We start from the raw sequence: 20625 nt of genomic DNA, 5'->3' as shown, positions 1-20625 counted from the left end.
TCGGTAGCAGGACAACTTGAAAAGGTATCGAAAACCACTGGAAGGTAAAGAAGAAATAAAAAGCAGCACAGAGAGGAATATGCATAACAGAGGGAAAGAGAGAGAGAGGGTTTGTGTTTGGCTGTGTTCGAAGGTAATTAAGTAAAGTGCCGTTACAACGTAGTGGAGTGGAGGAGGAAAGAGGCGAATAAGTAAGAGAAATAAAGCAAGCGATCAAGGGAAAATCGAGTCAAGCCGTGTACAGTTTACTTTGCTTGCACTCGAGAACTCGGGAACGCGTGTTCCTTGTTTTAAATCGAACCGAACTGGAGAAAGCGTTCTTCGCTAATTTAATCAAACGTCGGTACCATGGCACGTTTTAACGAGTTTCTACCTGTTGTTCCAACTTCAGACGGATTTTGCACCTTGCAAAAGCAGTTGAATAATTATATTAAGTTCGAAGAAAGAGCATATATGCAATTATGATATAATTAATGAGTTCTGTACGACACGGTACCTATGGACCTTGTATGGTACTTTTTACGAGGACCATTTTTCATCGATTCTTCATAGGAATTTTTTCAAATTCCATTTCTTATTTAAAAATGCAAGTACATCCGCATACCTCCCATAGTGAGACTCTAAAGAGTTTCTGTTCGTTTTTGTCCCATGCTCCAAATAGTTTAAAGGTCGCGATCAATTCTGGTCGTCGTCCAATGTGTTACGAATATTTTTCTCAACGCTATAGCAAACATCAGGCATAGTAGGGGGCAGAAAACTGTCGCGTTAAGACAGTAAATTAGTCAGTCACGATAGTCGTTCACGAACGATAAACATCCGATTATCTATTTTTTGCGGACTTAAAGTTGCGTGTCATTCACTTTGAGTATTCAACATTGTCATCGTGCTTAGGAAATTATCTTCGTAATTTGAAGAAATCGTGATGCAATGCGTAATCTGAATAAATGATAAGCATTTTCATGAATGGATATTAAATGACGTAAATTTCTCTAATCAAGTGTAATTACCTACGATGCACCATTTATACAGTTTTTTTCATCGAATGACGCTTGTCATTTTACCCTTCGTAATTGAATCTGAAACTGTGACAGTGATTTAAGTGAAATTCTTCAAATATTTAATGGTCGTACGACGGACTAGAGTAAAAACGATTGAGAAAGAACGCTTCCTAAGCTTCTAAGCCCGGAATAGCAGATCATCGTAATTACGACACCGGTTCAATTCGTTACATAACGTCAGGCTCGTACGAACAGTGCCACTAGTTTTCTCTATCGCTATACCTTTACTCTCTTATCATTCAAAGAGGCACGTATTATGCGACAGAGTGATAAGCAAACAAGAAGTGTCAATAAATGAATAATTATTAGAAACACTATCAAACTCGCTATTTATATCTCTCTTAAATAGATAGAGATTATTTTACAAAATATCGAAGAGGCAACTGTGAAATCATCATTGGTATTGGGATTCCCTCGAAAAGAACCAACAGTGTTGGTTGCGTTACGCTTGTTATGGACCCAGTGACGAATCACCTTCAGTAGAGGGGAGATAGCGTTGCCTCACGAAGCCGTGGTTTGTCAGAACTACTGTCAGAGCCAGTGTCTTAGACGCTGATAGACCCGCAACCATGTGGGTACCACGAACGATCCTTTTCTTATTATTCGTGTTTCTCGCATCATGTGCCGAAACGAAGAATTCGGTGCCGCAGAAGAAGCTGAAGATCTTGGGATTCTTTGGCCACCTCGGCAAGAGTCATTTCGACGTGTTCAAGCCGCTTTTGGAAGAATTAGCCCGTCGTGGTCACGATTTGACGGTGGTCTCCCATTTCCCGAGAACAGAGAAGGCCATCGCGGCTGAATCATTGCCCAATTACAAGGACATCGATTTAAGAGACGAAAGGTACGGTGTATTCATAAACGTGGTCGATCTGAAAATGATCACAGATTCGCCTTTAAGAATATTCATGGAGTTGTACGGTTTGCACAACATGTCGTCTGTAGCCTGCGAAGTCGGCTTGAAACATCCACTAGTTAAGCAGTTAGCGACTTCCGGCGCGAAGTTCGACCTGGTGCTCACGGAGAGCTTCAATACGAATTGTTTCATGGTGGTCGTTCACAAGTTCAACGCCCCTGTCATTGAAATATCCACTCATCAGCTGATGCCATGGGCGATCGAACATATGGGAATTTCTAACGAGGCTAGTTATATCCCTACTATGCTCACCCGTTTGCCAAGGCCGATGAGTTTCACGGACAGAGTATGGAACGCTATAACCATATGGTTTTTAACCACTTTTTACAACACCGTCTATCATTGGAAGGATCAAACGATTGCCGAGCAAGTATATGGACCGGGCATCCCTAATTTAAAGGACCTCAGCAGAAATGCAACCATGATGTTCGCTAATACTCATTACACTCTTCATGGGTCTATGCTCTTGCCTCCTAATGTCGTTGAAGTTGGAGGGCTGCACATACCGCAGAAAACGAATCCTCTGCCGAAGGACATCGCCAAGTTCCTCGACGAAGCTCGCGAGGGTGTTTTGTACTTCAATCTCGGTTCCATGGTGAAAACCTCCAGTATGCCGAAGGATAAAATGGACGCCCTGCTGAAAGTATTCGGTTCTATTCCTAGGAAGATCATCTGGAAGTGGGAGACTGACGAGTTACCGCAACTACCTCCGAATTTTTTGGTGAAGAAGTGGCTACCCCAATACGACATACTGGGTAAGTAATTAAATTAGATTTCAATTTTTGCAATTCAGCGATTTAGGGTCTGAAGATTAAACAAAGACTTATTCTGCTTCGAGGGGTCAGTTTTTATTACACAGTTCTTATGGACACAATAAATAGAGTAAGATTTGTTTGAAGAAGAGATATCTTAATTTTGGTAACTGAAGGTTATTCGTGGTCATTTGGGGAACAATGTTTACTGCTGACATATGACATAATGGTAGAGCGAGAAAAGTCAACTTTGAGTCGATGGCAGCCATTACGCAAGGGATAGTGGTAGTATCGTGTTCGGCGTAAACGAACATGGTGGTCATTTTGTTGATATTGGAATCAGGGAATCATGTTTCATCGATACGCTTCTGTTCGGTGTCGTACTTCGTTTCCTGGTCATATTATAAATAGGCTGATCGGACCAGCGTTAGTTTACTTCATCGGAATGTCATTACATTTTTCACTTTTGCCTTATAGAGTTAAGTATCGTTGTAATTTAGTCTATTTCTTATCTTGCTGTCAGATATTTTTTTATTTATGCTTTTGCTGCATCATTGTACTAGGAATAATTTATGTGATAATGATTCATGAAGTCATTTATTATAGTTACGTCAAGTCTTTCGTTTAATGGAGAATAAAAAAAAAGTTGACTCCAAATTAATCCTCTTGCCATTAAGAGTATAATCGTCTCTGATTACACATCGCGAGTGAAAGTATCAGATCATTTTATAAATAATTTATCTACCAAATATAACTATCACATCCCACTGATTACTTAAAAATATTCTACTAATTATTTTTCAACGACTGTGTACAACTCTTCACAACATATTAGTACGTTGTTATGCAACCACTAAACGTTATATGTTTAGTACGCTGACGATGAGTTAGATGAAATAATGATTCATCGTTTGCTCTATTAAGAACAAAGTGCACGCGATGATAGCTTATTAAAATTTGCCCATGTAGAACGACCAGTGAAAAATTAAACTTTGCTCCTACACTTTTTAGTATCTGTTTAGTATATCTAATGTTATTGTTATTAATTCATATTTTCTAAGGTCAAATCCATAAAAGAATACTAAAGTCAAGGTATGATATATCGATGTCTCTATACGTATCTACAGTGAGAATAGCCAACGGCAAAGAATCGATCGGCTACTCGAAATCGAAATTGAAATTCCTCTATTGCGCGGAACTAATCGAAAGAGCCCTTGGAAATCGTAGGGAAATATCGAAAGCGGATTTCAGCGGGGAGAACCCAGACGGGTATTTGTCGAGTAGCGGCACGGTATCGAACGTCAAATAGTTTTGAAATTTTCGAAACGATTTGCATAGCCGAGAAGCTTTCGATACTTCGAAATGATATTGGGACATCGATATATCTCTGTATATCGCGTCGATCATGCCGCATATTAAATTATTTTTCGATCGTGAAATTATATCGATATAGGCGGTCATTGGTCCCGATACCGATTTCATCGATGCTTCCTATCGAATTAATCCTCATTACCTTCGTATATCGTGCTCTTCTTCGATAACTGTCTATCAAGCGTCATTTATGTTAATACGTAACGTTTCGTCCAATGATATTTTCATATGCATATATAATACGGTAGGTCATGGACTAGAGTCATCGAAACCAGTGCCAGAAACTTTGTCAAGGTTGAATATTTCTGCGAACAGAATGTATTAACGCGTATTAGTATTGGGAAAGATTATTTTGAATGGATAAATACAAATTTCTTGAGGAACCAGGTCGTTGTCTTAACGATACTCTGTTAGGAATATTCGTTTAGTTAAAGTAGAAACCTTTTTTTAGATGTTTAGAGACCACGAGAATGTTCGTGCCGGTAGTTCTGTACTGTTCTCGAAACTACTTTAATTAGGTAAATCGTTAATGACCCGTTGCTAACATAAATCACCGTCAACGCGTTGATTGCCACAGTTGAAATAGCCATACCTGGTATAATACATGGTAATACGTGCTGTATTAAGAATTAAATTTTCAATTTAATAGATTGGAGACCTCTATGGTAGACAATGTATTAAAATTGAAAGATCTCGCAATGTTGCTGCCTCTTCTTGCGCTCCATTTCACGATAGTAGGTTGTTCAGTAGTTTAGGTACTTAGGTGATCAGACACGTATTGATCTGAACGCAAACACGGAGCATATGTTTAAGTGTTTTCCACTTACGACCAGAATTATCTCCTATCATTAACTGATTATAAAGTAATTTGTGAAATCATTTCCTGTGATTGGTATGCTAATGTAAGTGTGTTAAATAACATTATCAGTTTCGTGTATTCAATTTTTTAAGAGAATAAAAAGTTTTGTAGAATGAATTTTCGTGAGGATCCACTTCTAGAAATCATGATCGTTATTTTTTAAACATCCCGTACAGTCATCGATCAACTCGCACGTTTGACTACGCGTTATGTTCCATTAAGCTCATCGTCTTTTACAAATTTGCACATCAAATGTGCGTTAAACAATATTGTTCTTTCTTGTTTTGCAAAGATTAAGCTCTTCTTTGCTAAGTTCTTATCTAAAAAATATTAGTTTAATAGGAAGGTGATTTATTAAATTTAAAAAGCATTCGATTAGATAGACATCCTAATACAAATAGATCGTTAGATATTCATTATCACTGTTTATCGTCTGATTTTTATCTAATAAATTATTTATCATCAGATAGGAAACACGAGCAAAGATAGTACCTAGTTGCAGCTTTTACTCTATGCGTTGTAAAAAGAAGATTGGCCACTATCGATCCGGTGTATCATTATCGCTATCATATTCTCTTATCACTTTTGTTTTTATCGATATTCAATGGCGTCGCGCCAGCCGTTATTTCCCATGGAGGCAACGCTATGGACGTTAAGACCATATCGATGGTCTCGTTTTTTAGCGTTGGCCGGATCTCGTTGCTGTCTAGGTGACCAGATAATCTAGCTAAAACTGGCGGGGTAACTCGACCGGAGGCTGGCATCGATCGCTTTAATTTTATTATCTCCTTACTGCTGTGTATCCCTGATCTTCCGCTTCCTCCCTCTCCTTATCATTCTTCTTCCTGATCCTGATAAGATCGTGGTTACGCTCTGCTCCATTTAATTTCTTAAGCTACTTCAACGGTCGTTTTTTGTCTCCTTCGTCTACTTTTATTTTTTTGAGACACTCTGTACATCTAAAAGCAAAAGTGGCATTTTTAATTATACTCCCTGGTTTTATCGCGTTCATAGTTGCGACACGGCCACTCGATTCGAAGGAAACATTCGAAATAAACAGAAGCATTTGATAAATTGATGCGGGCTGTTCTCGGTCGTGGAACCCGTTTCACGTCGTGTTTCACGATCGATCCTGTCAATTCGTATACGACTCGCTAATGTAATTGACTTTAGAGGCAACGATATCGGCGATGAAGGTAGGATACGTTGACACGCAATACCCAAGAGTATCGTATTTAGCGATATATAAAGGTAGAAACGAAACGATGGGTCGCATTATCCTCGAGGGCTTTTAAAAAGTCGGATCGTTCGATCGATGCCGAACACGTTGTTATTCCTTTTTGGTATCCATTAAGGAATGGGATATACTTCTTTGTTACTTTTACGATTCTATTAGATTGCCTTGGGTCAGACGGTTGCAGAGTTCGGTATACTATGCTAACTCGATGCTCCCTGGTGATACATTGCTGAAATTTCAGATGCGAATCGATCGCGATTCGATTTGCGACGTAGACTTACCCTCGAGGCATCGAATTCTATTAACCCCGTTACCATAGGTTACGCATTTCCTTTTACCGTTTCTTTTTTCATATCTTCCTTTTCGTCTCGCTTCAATTTTTCAGAATTTCTTCACCATTCATTCGTAATATTTTATTATATTATTAGCGGAAGTATTTGCCGATATTACTGGATAAAGAACGGCAACCCTACCACCTGGTGCTCGAGCAAATATCAATTCTCGTCAGGGGTATTCGTGTCGTAAAACGACCTTCCTCGAGAAAATACCATCGCGTTATTTCCTCGTTACCAGTGCCGTAAAAATGTATCCGTTAAGGTAACGCGGCTGACGGAAATCTCGAGCAAATCGTGCGAGAACCGACCGACCGATTTTTCCTTCTCTCCGATCGGTTGTATTCCCGATGTCGGCTGCAAAAATTCAGGCCACCTCCGATAGATATCCTCTGTCACGTATCGACGAGCACCGTCACGAGGATGTATCGAGGGCGAAACCTCGAGAGGTGCTCGTCGTGTCTCATCCCCTTACGTTCCGACAGACGTACAACCCCTCTAGCTTCGTCTGCATCTGTACGTAAATCGGCGGTGTCGACGAACGAAGGGACGATAGAGAAGAAAGAAGCGAAAAAAGACGCTGGGTTGGGAGTCGGATCGTAATGGAATTTGACATTAGGATCGACACCGAAGGTACGGAAACCTTTTTGGTAAAAGGTTTCGGGATCGGTATTATAAATGCCAGGATTTTTATTTTTCATTCTATTCTATCGAAAGAAATAATTTTTTACATTTTAATTTCAAAGCTTCTATTACCTCCTGTTTTTTTCCCTATACAAATAATATATTTGCTATCCGACTTCAACCCAACTACCCCTACTGTACGACTCTTCCCTACTATTTACGAACGTAATAATCCGTATTATGGAGGGGAACCCTCTTTCCTCGAACTGATTCATATTTGACGGGGTTAGACTGAAATCCATGGTTGAATATTTATGGAAATGAACACGGTGCTCCCCATTTTTAAGTTTCTTCGAGGAAAAATCGTGGGGGGAGAATGCGGTGAATTTTCGTCGCGGTGAGATGCAAACGGATTTCAACGATTACTCTCCGATATCGAGAATCGATTTCTCTCGATATTGCTTTGATTTCGCTATTTCCCGGCCGGTTTGTAGATGAAAATTTTATTAAAATTTGCTCTTTGTCAACGTATAAACCGTGGGTCTGTTTGTATCATAAATATTTTTCGTTCAGTGGTATTTGCTAGACGTTGTTTTCATTTTTAAACAAATAATAAACTATAACAAGTGTCGAAACGCGTTATAATTTCGAGTAAACAGAAATTGTCATTTAAGCAATTATATTATTTAAAACTACGATTTCTCTTCTTAATATGGGATCTCTTTTTACAGCTCACCCTAACGTCAAGTGCTACTTCGGCCACGGTGGTCTTCTGGGTTTGTCAGAGGGTGTATACAGGGGGGTGCCCATGATTCTGATGCCCTTTTACGGGGATCAGTATCAGAACTCGATAGCAGCCCAAGCCAGAGGGGCTGCGATAGTCTTGAAATTCACCGAATTAAACGAACAGACACTGAGACACGCGGTGGACGAAGTTTTCAATAATACCAGGTAAGAGTTTCATTTCACATACGCATGAATTCGAAATCTCTACTAGAAATCCAATCGATTGTGCGTCGGTTGCGTCAGCAGGGTGAAGAAAAATCGAATAAAAAAGAAAGGGGGAGCAGGTAAAATCACAGAGGAAGGGAACCGTGGCAAAAAGGGAAATCGTATAATCTGGCCGGATATTCGGTCCGTTGAATATCTCACGAGCTGTCCGGGCGCTCGGATATCCGGGAAGTGCATCGTCGTTGCAGCACAAGCGTCCCGTTAATCCGCAACCAGGGCTCACTGACGTTTTTCGATCCTCCCCTTTCCTTGCTTACGATCTCTGTCCCGCTGTCTCTTCTCTGACACTTTTGCCCGTCTCTTCAACCCCCAACCCCTCGCCAGATTCCCATTGTTCTTTTCTCCGATTATCTGACCAAGCATAAACATAGACGCGTATCGATTAGCTTTAAAATCAGCCGTTCGATTCGCAGCCTAATGTAAAGAATTACGATTAACTTCTTTTTGCTTCGTTAAAAGAAGAAGGTGGCAAGGGTGTTACGCTCGTCGTGTTATTTTTTCTTGTTTGCTCCTCTAAATTCAAGGCACGAATTGCTGAAAAAAAGGAACACGACGTGCTCTCAGTGGACGATACTCGTCCATCGACAAATACCCAAGGCTAGCTCGTGGAAGCGGCTCGTATCCGGTCAGTCGCCAGGGAAATTTCACGCTCGCTAAATGTTTCACGGCGCGAATCAACAGCAGGGCGACTCGATGACGACCAGGGAACCTGGACGAAATTAAATCCTACATTATTCAATGGCGAGCCAACTGGATAACTTGTTAACCGCGCCGAGGCTCGGCGTTACGTCGCCGTTACGCGTGCCAGCCGAACTTGTTTACACGGTTGACGGCGCGGCGCCGCGTGTCCGCGTCCACGTAAATTGCTGGACGGTTGAATTTTTCACCTGATTGCGGTCGGATGTTTTCGCTTGTCCCTGTGTCACGTTGGGTGACGGTCTTCGGGCGACTTGTACGACTTTTGTCGAACGCGGAATGGAAACAGGAACGCGAGGGACGTAGTTCGCCGCGATACGTGGCCTATTTTTCTCGTTGCTACGCCGCAGGGGTTGTCTGACGGAAATAGGAAATCTTCTTGTATTTGCGGTGAACGTAATTTCGTCGAGTTAACGTTACAGGATTGAAATGACGGAAACAATTCTGTAATATTTACGAACGCGACGTTGCATTCTGTCGTTTGAATCGCTCCGCTTGAGGTAGATTCGTTCATTCAAGCTTCATGAAATCGTAGAAGTTTAGTGGAAGAAAAAGGAGAATTTTCTGGAATATTGGTATCGAAACGAGGCAAAGAATTCCATTAATCTTGGCCGATCGAAACAGGGTCTGGTATCGGGCGTCGAACAAGAACCGTTGCTCGTTGGTTCGTAACTCGCGATTTAATTACGATGCGCCGGCACGCGAATCGCGCGTCGAACGATGAAAGCGGCTTAATAAATCAGAACGGATATGAAAGCGTTGGCAGCGTCACGTTCGACGTAGCTCGCTACTGTCCCGGTAATTACGACAGGCTGGATTTACGAGCTCGCCGACTTGGTCCTTCGACGTGGACGCGGTTCGATACGATCCTTCGTCGCGACAATGCACCTGCGATTGGTATCCTCGTTACGCAACGCCTTGAATACTAATTAATAAATAAATTCGAGCATCGGTAATTCGATGATCCCGTCCGTACGACGTCGTTACGTGACGAAAATACAAGAGGTTGCTAGACTAATCGGTCTGACGTTTACCAAATCGATTCAAATCCCATTCGATCTTTTAAATTTTCTGCTTCGTTACAGTCTTCGTAGATTTATTATTTTCGATTAAACTGTTCGCATGACAGCACGGTTTCGAGCGTGTCAAAGGTGGAAAGGAAGAACGTTGGGGTAACAACAGGGTGAAACGCGAGGAGGTTCACCGAACGACGTTTCTGTTGCTCGCGTGACAAGGTGCAATAGTTAACGGCAAGGTATCATGCGCGAGTGATATAAAATTAAGCCACGATTTGGAAACAGCGTTGTTAGAGAGTCGGAGGTTCAGGCTCGAAGTTGTCGTGCTGTACGGTACTCGTTGTTGCGCCTGCTAATCACTACTTCTCCATTGATTTACGAGCACGGTTCTTGCGTTGTACGCCGGTCAGAAAGTAAGAAAGTCGTCGCAGATAAACGCAATAAGGCGGTGGTTAAAACGATTGAGCCCACGATAGGAAACGACGCGAACGATACGTTATCGTCGATGCGAATCGTTCCACGAGATCCACTTAAACGTATATTCGAGCTCATAAAACCGACACGGATTGCCAAGTTTCTGGATCGACACCGGCCGGAGTCAAAGTGGTTAACATCGATTCCTCTTGCTCGATTTCTCGTGAAACTTTGTCCGTGTTGGCCTTCGCGATCACTACTGATGAGATCAACTTCAATATGTACTTGCAAAGTAACGTTATATTATCTATGCTTTTTATAACTTCACCGTGCACCCCTGGTGAAAGCTCGTAAACCCGGGTCAATGACGTACCAACAAGCTTGTTCAATTTCCTGTTTCCTCCGTTCCGGATCCCGCGAGGCGACGCAAAGTGGCCATTCAATTCCCAAAGATCTGTGCGCATGATTGCGCTTGTAAGCCAACTTCGACTTACAGCCATTCGGCTCGAGATCAAACGGCATACACCGTTACTGATGTACTTCTATGTTAGCCGTATCATCCTCTTCCCTCCTCTTCGTGTATAACAATATTCAAAACTATACCAGCTCTTAGCTTGAATATAAACATCCTATAGTGTAGGAACAGAAAAAGGGGTTTTTTCGTCTCTGGATCGTCTGCCAGATTCGTCAGTGGGGTGACGATGCTTATAACTCTATTTTTTGGAAATCATATGTGTTTGGATCACATGCCGGGGGACCGCTAGCGAGAACAGACCAATCCCGTCGCCACCTAGCGGTCGCCGACCGGAGCTAAGAGCGTCCGGAGAGACTCACCGCCTTCTCTTTCCACTAAACGCCTACACTACTGAAAATTCTGTGGACAAGGAATTGGCCAGGGGATGGCACTGCTTTGAAAATGGCATATGCGTAAAAACCCTTTCGGTATCATTTATGAGCGTTTTAGTCCTGTTTTTATCATACGGAAAAATCTAGGACGCTCAGTATAAAGGAAAATGAATAAACGAGCAGCTGGAAAACAGCAGTGTCCTATTTCGTGTGCATCGTAAAGCCAGTGAAGTATTCTAGACAACGGTAGAGGAAGAAAACAGAAGAGAAGAGAATGGCAAGAGTAAAGGGGTGAGTTGGGTATCGGGCTAACTTGACGTCGGTGCTGTACTATGTTATCCCTCAGCCGTAACCGAAGAAGAAGCAGAGGAACAGGGGCGTGCCTCGTACCTCCTTACAAACTGTCGAAACTTTGACTACCATCCTCTCTCTGTCTTCTCCTCCTTCCTTACTACTGCCTTACTACGTGGCAGCTTGCTCGCCTCGGTACACACACACACCCCTTTCTTCCTTTCCCACGTGTTCACCGCACACGCGTGTGTCTGTGCCTTACCGGGTTATGCTTAAACGACGTCTTTGCAAGTCGCTCGAGCTACAAGTTCTCTCGTTCTCCATCGAATGAAAGAAAGCGAAGAGATAGAGAGACCGATGACGCGAGAGCGCGTGATTAAACACCGTTTCGCGACGCTTCTTTCGTCGAGGAAAAAATTAACGAACAGAGTACGCGGATCCAGAGTAAGGTGAAGCTAATTGTACAAAAATCCACGTTGACTCTACGGATAATTTCGAACGAGCAAGTGACTTTTTTCCAAGATTTTAACGAAGCTAAAACGTGCTGGGGATGAAAGAACACCTTGCTACGTAGGGATGAAAAATTGGTTAAGGGAAGAAACGTGGATCCGATCACTTATTCGAATTTCTCTGTGTTCAAATTGAAACACCTAGATTATAATAATCCATCGCGTTAAACATTGTTAACAATAAGGAATTCCTGGAAAGTCTCATTAGCGAGAATCGTTACACTCGTTTTGTCTCCAGTTTTTCTCTCAGCTCCTTTCATCCATCTTTCTCCATTCATTCTCCCGTCTATCGTCTCCCCGGCTCCCAACTTCCCTCCGCTTTATTACCCTGTTGTTCTTATTCGGCCGCGAGAACAACCCTTTCGCTCGACGAGTCTCGGTCTCTTCGCGGTCGTCCGACCACGAATGCCATCCATCGTTCAGCTTGCTCGTCCTTTAGCCGGGATTTATTTTGCCGGAGAGCGAGATACGAAATATAACCAAGGTATTCTTATTCCTGGCGAATCCTCTTTTGCGAGTCTGTGCGGATTCGACGAGTGCTTGGGCGCACCTGCTCGCTCGTAAGGGACGCGTAATGGTCGAGCGAGAGCGGGGGGAAACGGAAACGAGACGGGCAAAAGCCGTCGGGAAAGGGTGCGGAGGGCTGGAAATGAACAAGGGCGGAGACGCTGCGTAATGACGCGTGGAACGTATCTCAGGACGAGAAAGTAATTGGACGTTGGCTGGAGTTACTTTCACAGTCGGTCTGGCTTTTTCCTTTGATGAATGGAGAAACCATCGATGGACTGAGTTCGAAAATAAAATTTTCAATCACTCTGTATATCGTCCCTATTAAGCATCGAATGATTTAAACGATTCGCTTTTCTCTCCACGATCAAAGAATAACTCCTCCAATCTTGAGAATTACGTTAACGATGAATGGAGTTTGCTGCGCGAAGCAGAGGGAAAGCAGATTCGGGGATGGTGTATAATGCTACCTAATTATAAGAATCTTCTTTTTACGAGGAGCGTTTGAAAGGACGGGTTTCTTTGTGAATTTCGAAGTTAATTTCGATACAGAAAGGAGTTCGAAGCATCGTTTCTTTGCTCTCGAGTTGAATTAAAAAGTTGCTTATTTGCAAATGGAACTTTCTCGTTGCTGTTACTTTATTTACCGAGGGCAATACGTGTATATATTTGCTTGTAAAGTTACGACGAGTCGTATGACAAAAAAAGTTATCTCTCCTCGGATCCGTTGAATTTCATTATTTACGCCACGTGTACGGGAACAAGTGTTTGAATAATGCATTTCGGCTCGATGTACACGAAAGCCGCATTAAGAAGCCGCCCTAATCCAGATATTCGTCCGCCGACCTGATATCTTCATAAGTTTTCTCTTTCGATGATCGTGGAAATTCTCTTTTTCGTTCGCGACAGGCAAGAAAAAAGAAGATGATTATTTTGATTTTCTAATTACACGAAAATCCAAGGAGAGGATTATTTCAAGATTAAACGAAAGTTTCGACGTACACGCGTTATAAAGTTTTGGATCAACGTGATTGGAAGTTTAATAACATCCGAGTGCAGTTTAATCTTCTCCTGCGAAGATCAGACCGAGAATTGGTACGCGAGAATCAAAGTATCCGTCTCGGTCTCTCATGAACAAGATGTCTTTCTCGTATCGTCGCATGGCTTCGGACTGGAGTATCGAAAATCTCGCAGATGATACGCTAAGACTTTGATCTTGTTTCTCTCAGCGAGTTTCTCTTTCGTTCAGCCAGTTTCGCACCGTGAATATTGCCTTTGCGTTTTACGCGCTGTATTCTCAGGCTCGGTTTGCTTATTAAGTCCCGTACACACAGCTATCCCTCTGCCTTTGATCTCCTAATAATCAGGAATTTCATTCGCTTCCGAGTTTCTTATCTCCGACGAAATTCATTGGTAGCTGAAATTTCAGTCCTCCAGTTTTCGTCTCTTCCTGGAAAAATCGTTAATTTCATTAAAATAATTATCAATATTTTTTTTTTCACATATTTATGAATATCTATCTGATCTTTCATCCCATTTTCATCAACCGTATCGCGTGGCAATTATAATTTGAAATTTTCAAGCATAATCCTATCATTAATCTCCTAGATAGAAAAAAGTGGAGGGTAAAATAAGCTGGACAGGTATCGCAAAATACGGGGTTATCAAAATGTTAATACATATTTTACTCGTCACTAAATTATCCGCATTATACGATCAAATATGCAACATAGAGCTTATCTCGTGTATATGAATAAATAATCGAGCCCATCGCGAGGACGGTGATAATTTTTCATCTCGTTACCCGGCAACGATCCGATTTCGATACACTGTCGCGGTAGCGGGATTCTTTGAAAAATGTCCCTGGCGAAAATGAAACACCCTATACGAAACGTTGTATATTCTGGTAGACGGGAACGAGCAATGTACGTGTACACAAAACGCGTGTGTCTAAGTATATATAAAACCGATCTCGTTCCCTGGAGGCTTCTCGTTCGTTGGGGTGCTAGACGGTGGTTGGGAAAATCCAATCGCTTCCCGACGATATACGTCTTTGTAACTCGATAAGTCACCGAGTAATGCGGAACGGGGATCTTTGGAAGAAAATTTCGACGTCCAGCAAGAAGGAAAAGACGAAGAGGAAAGTAGAAGGCGAATGATAAAACCGGGATCAAAATCCGGAAAAATCTGATCTCCTTCTCGAATATTCGGATACGTCTGTCCGTGGAATACCATTCGAATAAAAAACATTTCGAAAATGAGGAAAATGAGAAAGTACGATTTCCACTCCGTAGAAATAGCTGAATTAATTTTTATTAACACTCGGACGGTCTTGTAATTTTCTATTTCCTTTTTTCCCCATTTTTCCCCGAAAATTCTCATTTCCCCGGTTTAATACCGTCGATTCCATTTAATACGACTCTCGACTTACACGCGTCGACGGAATCAGCCGCGTGTTCGTCGCAGTCACGTGGCGGAAGCATAAATATCATTGCAAATGGAAATATCGGGAAGCGAGCAATTTCCGTGGCTCGTAAATTTCAGCCTCTAAAAATCTGACAATACCTCGAACGGAATTAATATCAAATGTTCGCGTGAACCAGATTAATTGACGCGACGATAAAAGCCAACTCGCCGTTCCAGGTTTTCCTCTTTATCTCTATGAAATTTTAACCGACTCGTACCTGCGTCAAATTCCAAATCGGTTACTTCCACCCTGACAACCGGCGTATTAATTAATTCATATTACAGGGCTGCCGCAGTAAATTATTCAACGTCTTAATAAAAGAAAGATATATCTGTCTCGAGCGTCCCGGTTATTTCCTCCAGCTTCTGTATACGTAAACTTTACGTAGTTTTCCCATCTTATTGCTCGAAATCTGCCAAGAAAGCTTGGTGGCAGGACGGCGAACAAGCGCAACGAACACGCGTAGATTTTAACGTCCCTACCACCGTCTGGCGTGATAATTTAGAATCGTTGCCACGGACAGCCACGATTTTATGCATCCACGATGTTTGCCAACGATCCGCCCACCCTTCGAACATCGAAATACTTATTCGATAGGGTAGTCGTCCGGAACGTCTTCGGAGGAAACCCCCATTGATCAGAATCCGCGTTAGTTTATTTGAAACGAACCATACTGATCGAGCTTTGATTCAGGAATATTACGAAGCATCGCGCTGGATCCGTTCTCCATTTTCGTCGACAGGGAATTACACTTGCAATGCAAACGCTTCGTTCTCTCTTTACTCTCGGTATTTACTCTAGCAACGTATTCTACGCGTACCTCTGGTAATCACCTAAAAGCTACAGGCTTTATTTATATCGAAACAACGCTGCGGTGCATGAATTTTGGAACGATTTTCTTCGTATTTCGTTTCACAGGGTGTTACACTTAAAAGTGTACCTGAAATCTATCGATTTTATTGATCGATGTAGAAGAGGAAAAAAAACAGTCGAAGTTATACCGAAATGGTATCGGGGGTGGTTCGGTGTTAAAAGGCCGGTTACCCTGGGAACCAGTTAATCTTTTTCTCAGCCCATTGGGACGCAAACCGGTACGTGACTCGCGGGACAGTGACGGCGGGATGGGTAAACTTTTATTAAAAATCTAATTGGATCGGAGCTCGGGGCCCGAGGGCCATTTCACCGGAGGTTCCTTACTTCTTTCCTCTTCTGCTCTAGTACGCGCCTTAATAAACGCTTGCGTCTAAAGCGCGGATATATTCTCGTTACTTTTATTCTTCTTACGCGAGAGGAATTTAACGTGATCGATTTTACTTGAAATCGTTTCAGTTTTTTTAATTAGATTTTATTCAAGGATTTATGTAAGGTAGCAAATTGGAAATCAAAGTACCGGTGAATTTTTATACAAACAATGAATTATTGTAGATTTATAGAGGCGAATGGGCGCAACGGCAGCCGGAAACCGCGTTCGAAAATTAACGTGGCACGCGTGTGTACGTCAAACGGATATCCTGTCCGCGTTACGCGCAAGCGACTGTAATTGAGGATTTAAACGTTGTTTGTGTCAGGTGCAAATGAAACATACCCGGTGTCGGACTTTTCTGCTTCTGGCCCAATTAGTTGGTTCGCCTGATGGAGGGGATCGTTTCAGCGGTTGTTTGTTAAGCGTTTCGCGGTTCCTGTTACAGCTGTATCACGTACCGTGGCTGAAATTACGGCTCGATAATTCGCTGTCGGCGGTGCACCTTCGTTACAAGCCTGCCATTTATTAAAAGTATAAATAAGTAGTCGCGATGATATTAAAGAAACGAAAAATTTTCTGATTCTTAATCTAGGATCTTTGGAGAATAACGCGCCCCGGAAGATAGGTGTACGTGCACGAGTTCGGTTACCTCGGCTAATTGGTCGCGAGAGCAGAAGATGGAGGCGTCTCGGTTCGCCGCGATAACGTTACAAGTAGGAAAGTAAGTTGGTTAGGTGGCGGAGAGTCGGCGGGCGACAACGAGCCAGGAAATCGTAAAGTAACTTCGAAGGAATTACGAGCGGAAGGAAGATTACTTTCCGCCAGGAACAGCTAGGAAATTCACCGACATTCACCACCGATACAGTTAACGCGTGACGAAGTGAGTTCGAAAAAATTCACCGAGAAAATTACTTTCACCCCTTGCGCCCGGCTGACGAGGGACATTTTAATTGCGTGTACCTGCATATTCAGCGACGCGAGACTCGAAATATTCGCAACTCGTTCCCGGAGAATTTGCAAGCAGCCAAAGGACCCAGGAGCGGCGTGCCGTGATCCCGATAACCGGAAGCCTCGTTTATTATGTGTCGGAGCCTTTCAAGCTCGCCACCGTTGAATTTTCCATCAACGCCGGGTTCCTCCTTTCACCTTGCAAATAAGTCGGGTCGAGTTATCACTGGCTATCAATTTTTATTCTCGACCTTTTATTTATTTCAAAGGATTAGAACTTTTTCAAATTGCACTTTCTCATATAATTCGTAGCTACTCGCGGACGAGTTGCAAGAGTTTTGGCTTGAGAAGTAGGCGAGCCTCTGAGAAGCTTGCGATAACGTTACAAGTCGGAAAGTAAGTTCGTAAGGTGTCTGGGTGCTCGAGCCTCGCGACAACGATCCGAGATATCGCGGGAATTATGATCCCCTCGAGATACGAGCCGGCCTCAGAAATGGGGATAGAAATGGTTTCTCGCGTAACTTTCGCGACATCTGCCTTCAGACTACCCTGGCTAAATAATTTCACCCGTTTCCCGATAACGTTCCACCTACTACCTTTTTGGAAACTACCCTCTATTTCCATCTTGATAGAACCGTTCGAAGGTTGCATACGAAATTGACAAAAGACGGAGGAAATTTCAATGGTAAATTATTACGGGATATCCTTCGACGTGATAAATTAATTCCTTTAGCCACGCTATCTGTCCGACACCCTTTGAAACATCGACTCGACGACGGGTTAGGACGGGAAGGGTGCAGCGTTGACGGAAGGGACGTCGAACACGCTTAAAATTGATGGTTAATTCAAAACCACCGCAGGGCTGCGACTGAATTTGACCGAGGCAAATAACACAGGGGGGTGGAGCAAGTTGATTCGCGGCCTGCAGCTGTAAACACGAATAATGGAGAGTACCGATTGGTAAATTGTGTGCTGCTGGTCGTTCAGGCTGGTTTGCCAGCCTGTCTACCCTCTCGTCCTCTTCGTCCCTTCCTCTCCTTTCCCTTGCTATCTTTTTTTTTCCCTCCCTTTTTCTCCGTCTGTCGCGTCTCTGCGGGATGAAACGAGGCTTGTATTGCCGATTCGTTCGAACGGACACGCGTTTCAACAACGTTGTTTTCGACGATGAAACGAGTTCCTCGTTGCCGGTCGATGAACGAGGGATGGGGGATGTTTCCGGCTGAACGATAAGCGTACCGTTAAAAGCTCTCGCGGATATTTATAAAGTATCCCGCGGCGGCATCTTTCCACGCTCGGCCAATGTATCGAACACGCTGGATCGATCGGTATATTGCATGAATTATTCATCGAGTATCGTATCGCGGACATAGTTGTTAAAAGTTCGGATCGAAAGAAGAAAAAAAAGGAAAGAGGCAAGCAACGATAACCGATGAAGAAAATGGAAACGCGAGATAGCGGTTGTATGGAGAAGTAATATGATGGGATGGCCAATGCGATTGTTGCTTGCTCCTTTTCTCCTTAAACTTTTTCTTCGTTTGTTCGAGTAATAAAACTCGGTTTATACGACGCCGGTATCCCTCAAGGAGAAATGTATACGAATTGCATGGAGTGTTTCGGAACTTTGCTGTAATTTTTCTTTGTTTTTCTTTTTCTTCCAGATACCTGGAGAACGCTCGGCAGCTTTCAAAAGCTTACAGAGATCGGCCTGCGACACCAGTGGAGACGGCTGTTTGGTGGACGGAGTACGTGGGTCGAGGGAATGGTGTGCCGTATCTAAAAAGCGAGGGGTCAAAGATGTCCTGGTGCAAACGTAATCTCGTCGACGTTGCCGCCTTTCTGATAGCCGTAGCATTGATCGTTCTTTACATTCTTTATCGCGCGATCAAGTGTCTCGTCTTCTCAGGCAGGAAGTCAAAGAGCCACAAGAAAAGAGATTGAAACCTGTGCCATTAATAATACGTACTCCTTCTTTTTAAAGAGAACATTGTACAAACGTGAATTTGTGATGCGACGTGGTTTCTCCTAATTTTAACTCGCATCCTCTCGAAACAAAAGTGTGTACGCTTCAAAGGAAAGACCAAAGAGAAGATGGAAAGGAGAAAAAGGAAAAAAGAAATAGAAAGATGAGGGAAAAAAGGGGAGGTTGGGAAGCAGCTTTGCGGGGCATTACTCGGTATTTCCCAGGTGGCCGAGTCACCGACTTTGCCTCGTGCCAACGACGAAGGGAACAACGGTGAAGACGAAGAGGCGAAGGTTTTACTGCGACCAGGAGGTTGCATCGGTTCTCTTCTGGCTGTGCTCACAGCTGGAGGCAACTGGAACCGGTGGTGTGCTCGAATGCACTTCAACACCGTGCACACACATCCACCTAGACGATGACAACAAAGATGTATCGCGTCTACCGTTGCCAGATTAAATGCGACCGGATGTTTCCTGCTACCTTCTGTTCGCTCGCGTTCAGTTTTCACCCTCCCACGCTCCGCCTTCGGCCTCTTTCAACTTCCTCCTGGATCCTCGCTGGAGCGACTCGTAAAGATATACGCGGAACGATAAACGCGACGGAGAAATTCCGTTCGAACGACGCGTCGATGGTACTCGCTTCGCGCGATAACGCGTCTAGCTGGCGATTCTCGTTTTTCGCGATATCGTTATGGCAATATCGCTAGGTTCCTTTCGGAACGACCTCATCTCATGGTTTTCTTTTCGCTACTTTCTTCAGCGATGAATTCTCACGAGGATCGTCCAGCGGGAAGGTAATTTAACCATGGTGCTCGTTTGAAGTTTCAATATTGATTAGTTTAATTAATTACTTGATATTGGAAGAATGTAAGAGTACAAATATTAATTTTTATGATTTTTTTTTTTATTTTTACAAATTATTACCTAACGAGGGTATTTTTCTCCTGAGTATATTGAAAGAAACAGAGCTCGTTGTCTCATGCTATTATTCGCAACGATTACGTTTGACAGAAGAATAATTCGTAATAATATTTTCTTTCACAATAGAAGTTTCGAAGGACTGTGTTTTCGAGACGTTTTAATGGATTTTCGTGTCGAAGCAGAGGGAGGGAAAAAGTGGGGGCGTTACAGAGAGAGACACACACAGGATAACGATATTTCTCGGTTACTTTGGCTGTATTTTTACAAAAAATATCCCTCGTCTTCCTGAAGATCGCTTAAAGACGCAATTTAATCGGGAACTTTACATTCCATTACGCGGAAGAAAAAGCGCCGGAAGTACTACGTTCCTCTTTGGTCTATGCGCTTCTCTCCTCCCTTTTTTTTTTTTTTAAAAGCTTCCTGTCCGTTGAGAAACAGAGAGCGAGGAAAGTTTTCTCTTTGAAACGATCCTGTCCCGAACTTTCATCGCAATAGACACACTCTCGTCGTCGATAAATATTATCGTTCTCCGACTGGTACCAAATTAACCCTTGGAATGCTTTGTGACTGATACAGTGATACTTCGACCAAATAATAGTATCGATAGTATCTTGTGAAGTTTCTAAAATTCCGAAGGAAATCTAACACGAG

At 42.9% G+C, this 20625-nt stretch overlaps 1 protein-coding gene across 1 annotated transcript; it reads left to right on the top strand.

Moving 5' to 3' along the window:
* Window positions 1–786: 786 nt before the first annotated feature.
* On the top strand, window positions 787–19951 carry LOC114871022 (UDP-glycosyltransferase UGT5-like). The gene is made up of 3 exons (XM_029176402.2): window positions 787–2726; window positions 7878–8097; window positions 18753–19951. The coding sequence occupies exons 1-3, from the start codon at window positions 1628–1630 to the stop codon at window positions 19030–19032; spliced, it is 1599 nt and encodes a 532-aa protein (XP_029032235.2). The 5' UTR covers window positions 787–1627; the 3' UTR covers window positions 19033–19951.
* The last annotated feature ends 674 nt before the right edge of the window (window positions 19952–20625 follow it).

This window comes from Osmia bicornis, chromosome 3 (assembly GCF_907164935.1).
Source record: "Osmia bicornis bicornis chromosome 3, iOsmBic2.1, whole genome shotgun sequence".
NCBI lineage: Eukaryota > Metazoa > Arthropoda > Insecta > Hymenoptera > Megachilidae > Osmia > Osmia bicornis.
Note: the sequence above shows the minus strand (reverse complement) of the source record. Positions and strands in the feature narration are given on the sequence as shown.

Excerpts from the sequence above, each read along its gene's own strand:
- LOC114871022 (XM_029176402.2), top strand. The coding sequence starts at position 1,628 with ATGTGGGTACCACGAACGATCCTTTTCTTATTATTCGTGTTTCTCGCA. Across the intron at positions 2,727-7,877 it reads ACCCCAATACGACATACTGG|CTCACCCTAACGTCAAGTGC; the intron begins GTAAGTAATTAA and ends CTCTTTTTACAG. Across the intron at positions 8,098-18,752 it reads GAAGTTTTCAATAATACCAG|ATACCTGGAGAACGCTCGGC; the intron begins GTAAGAGTTTCA and ends TTTTTCTTCCAG.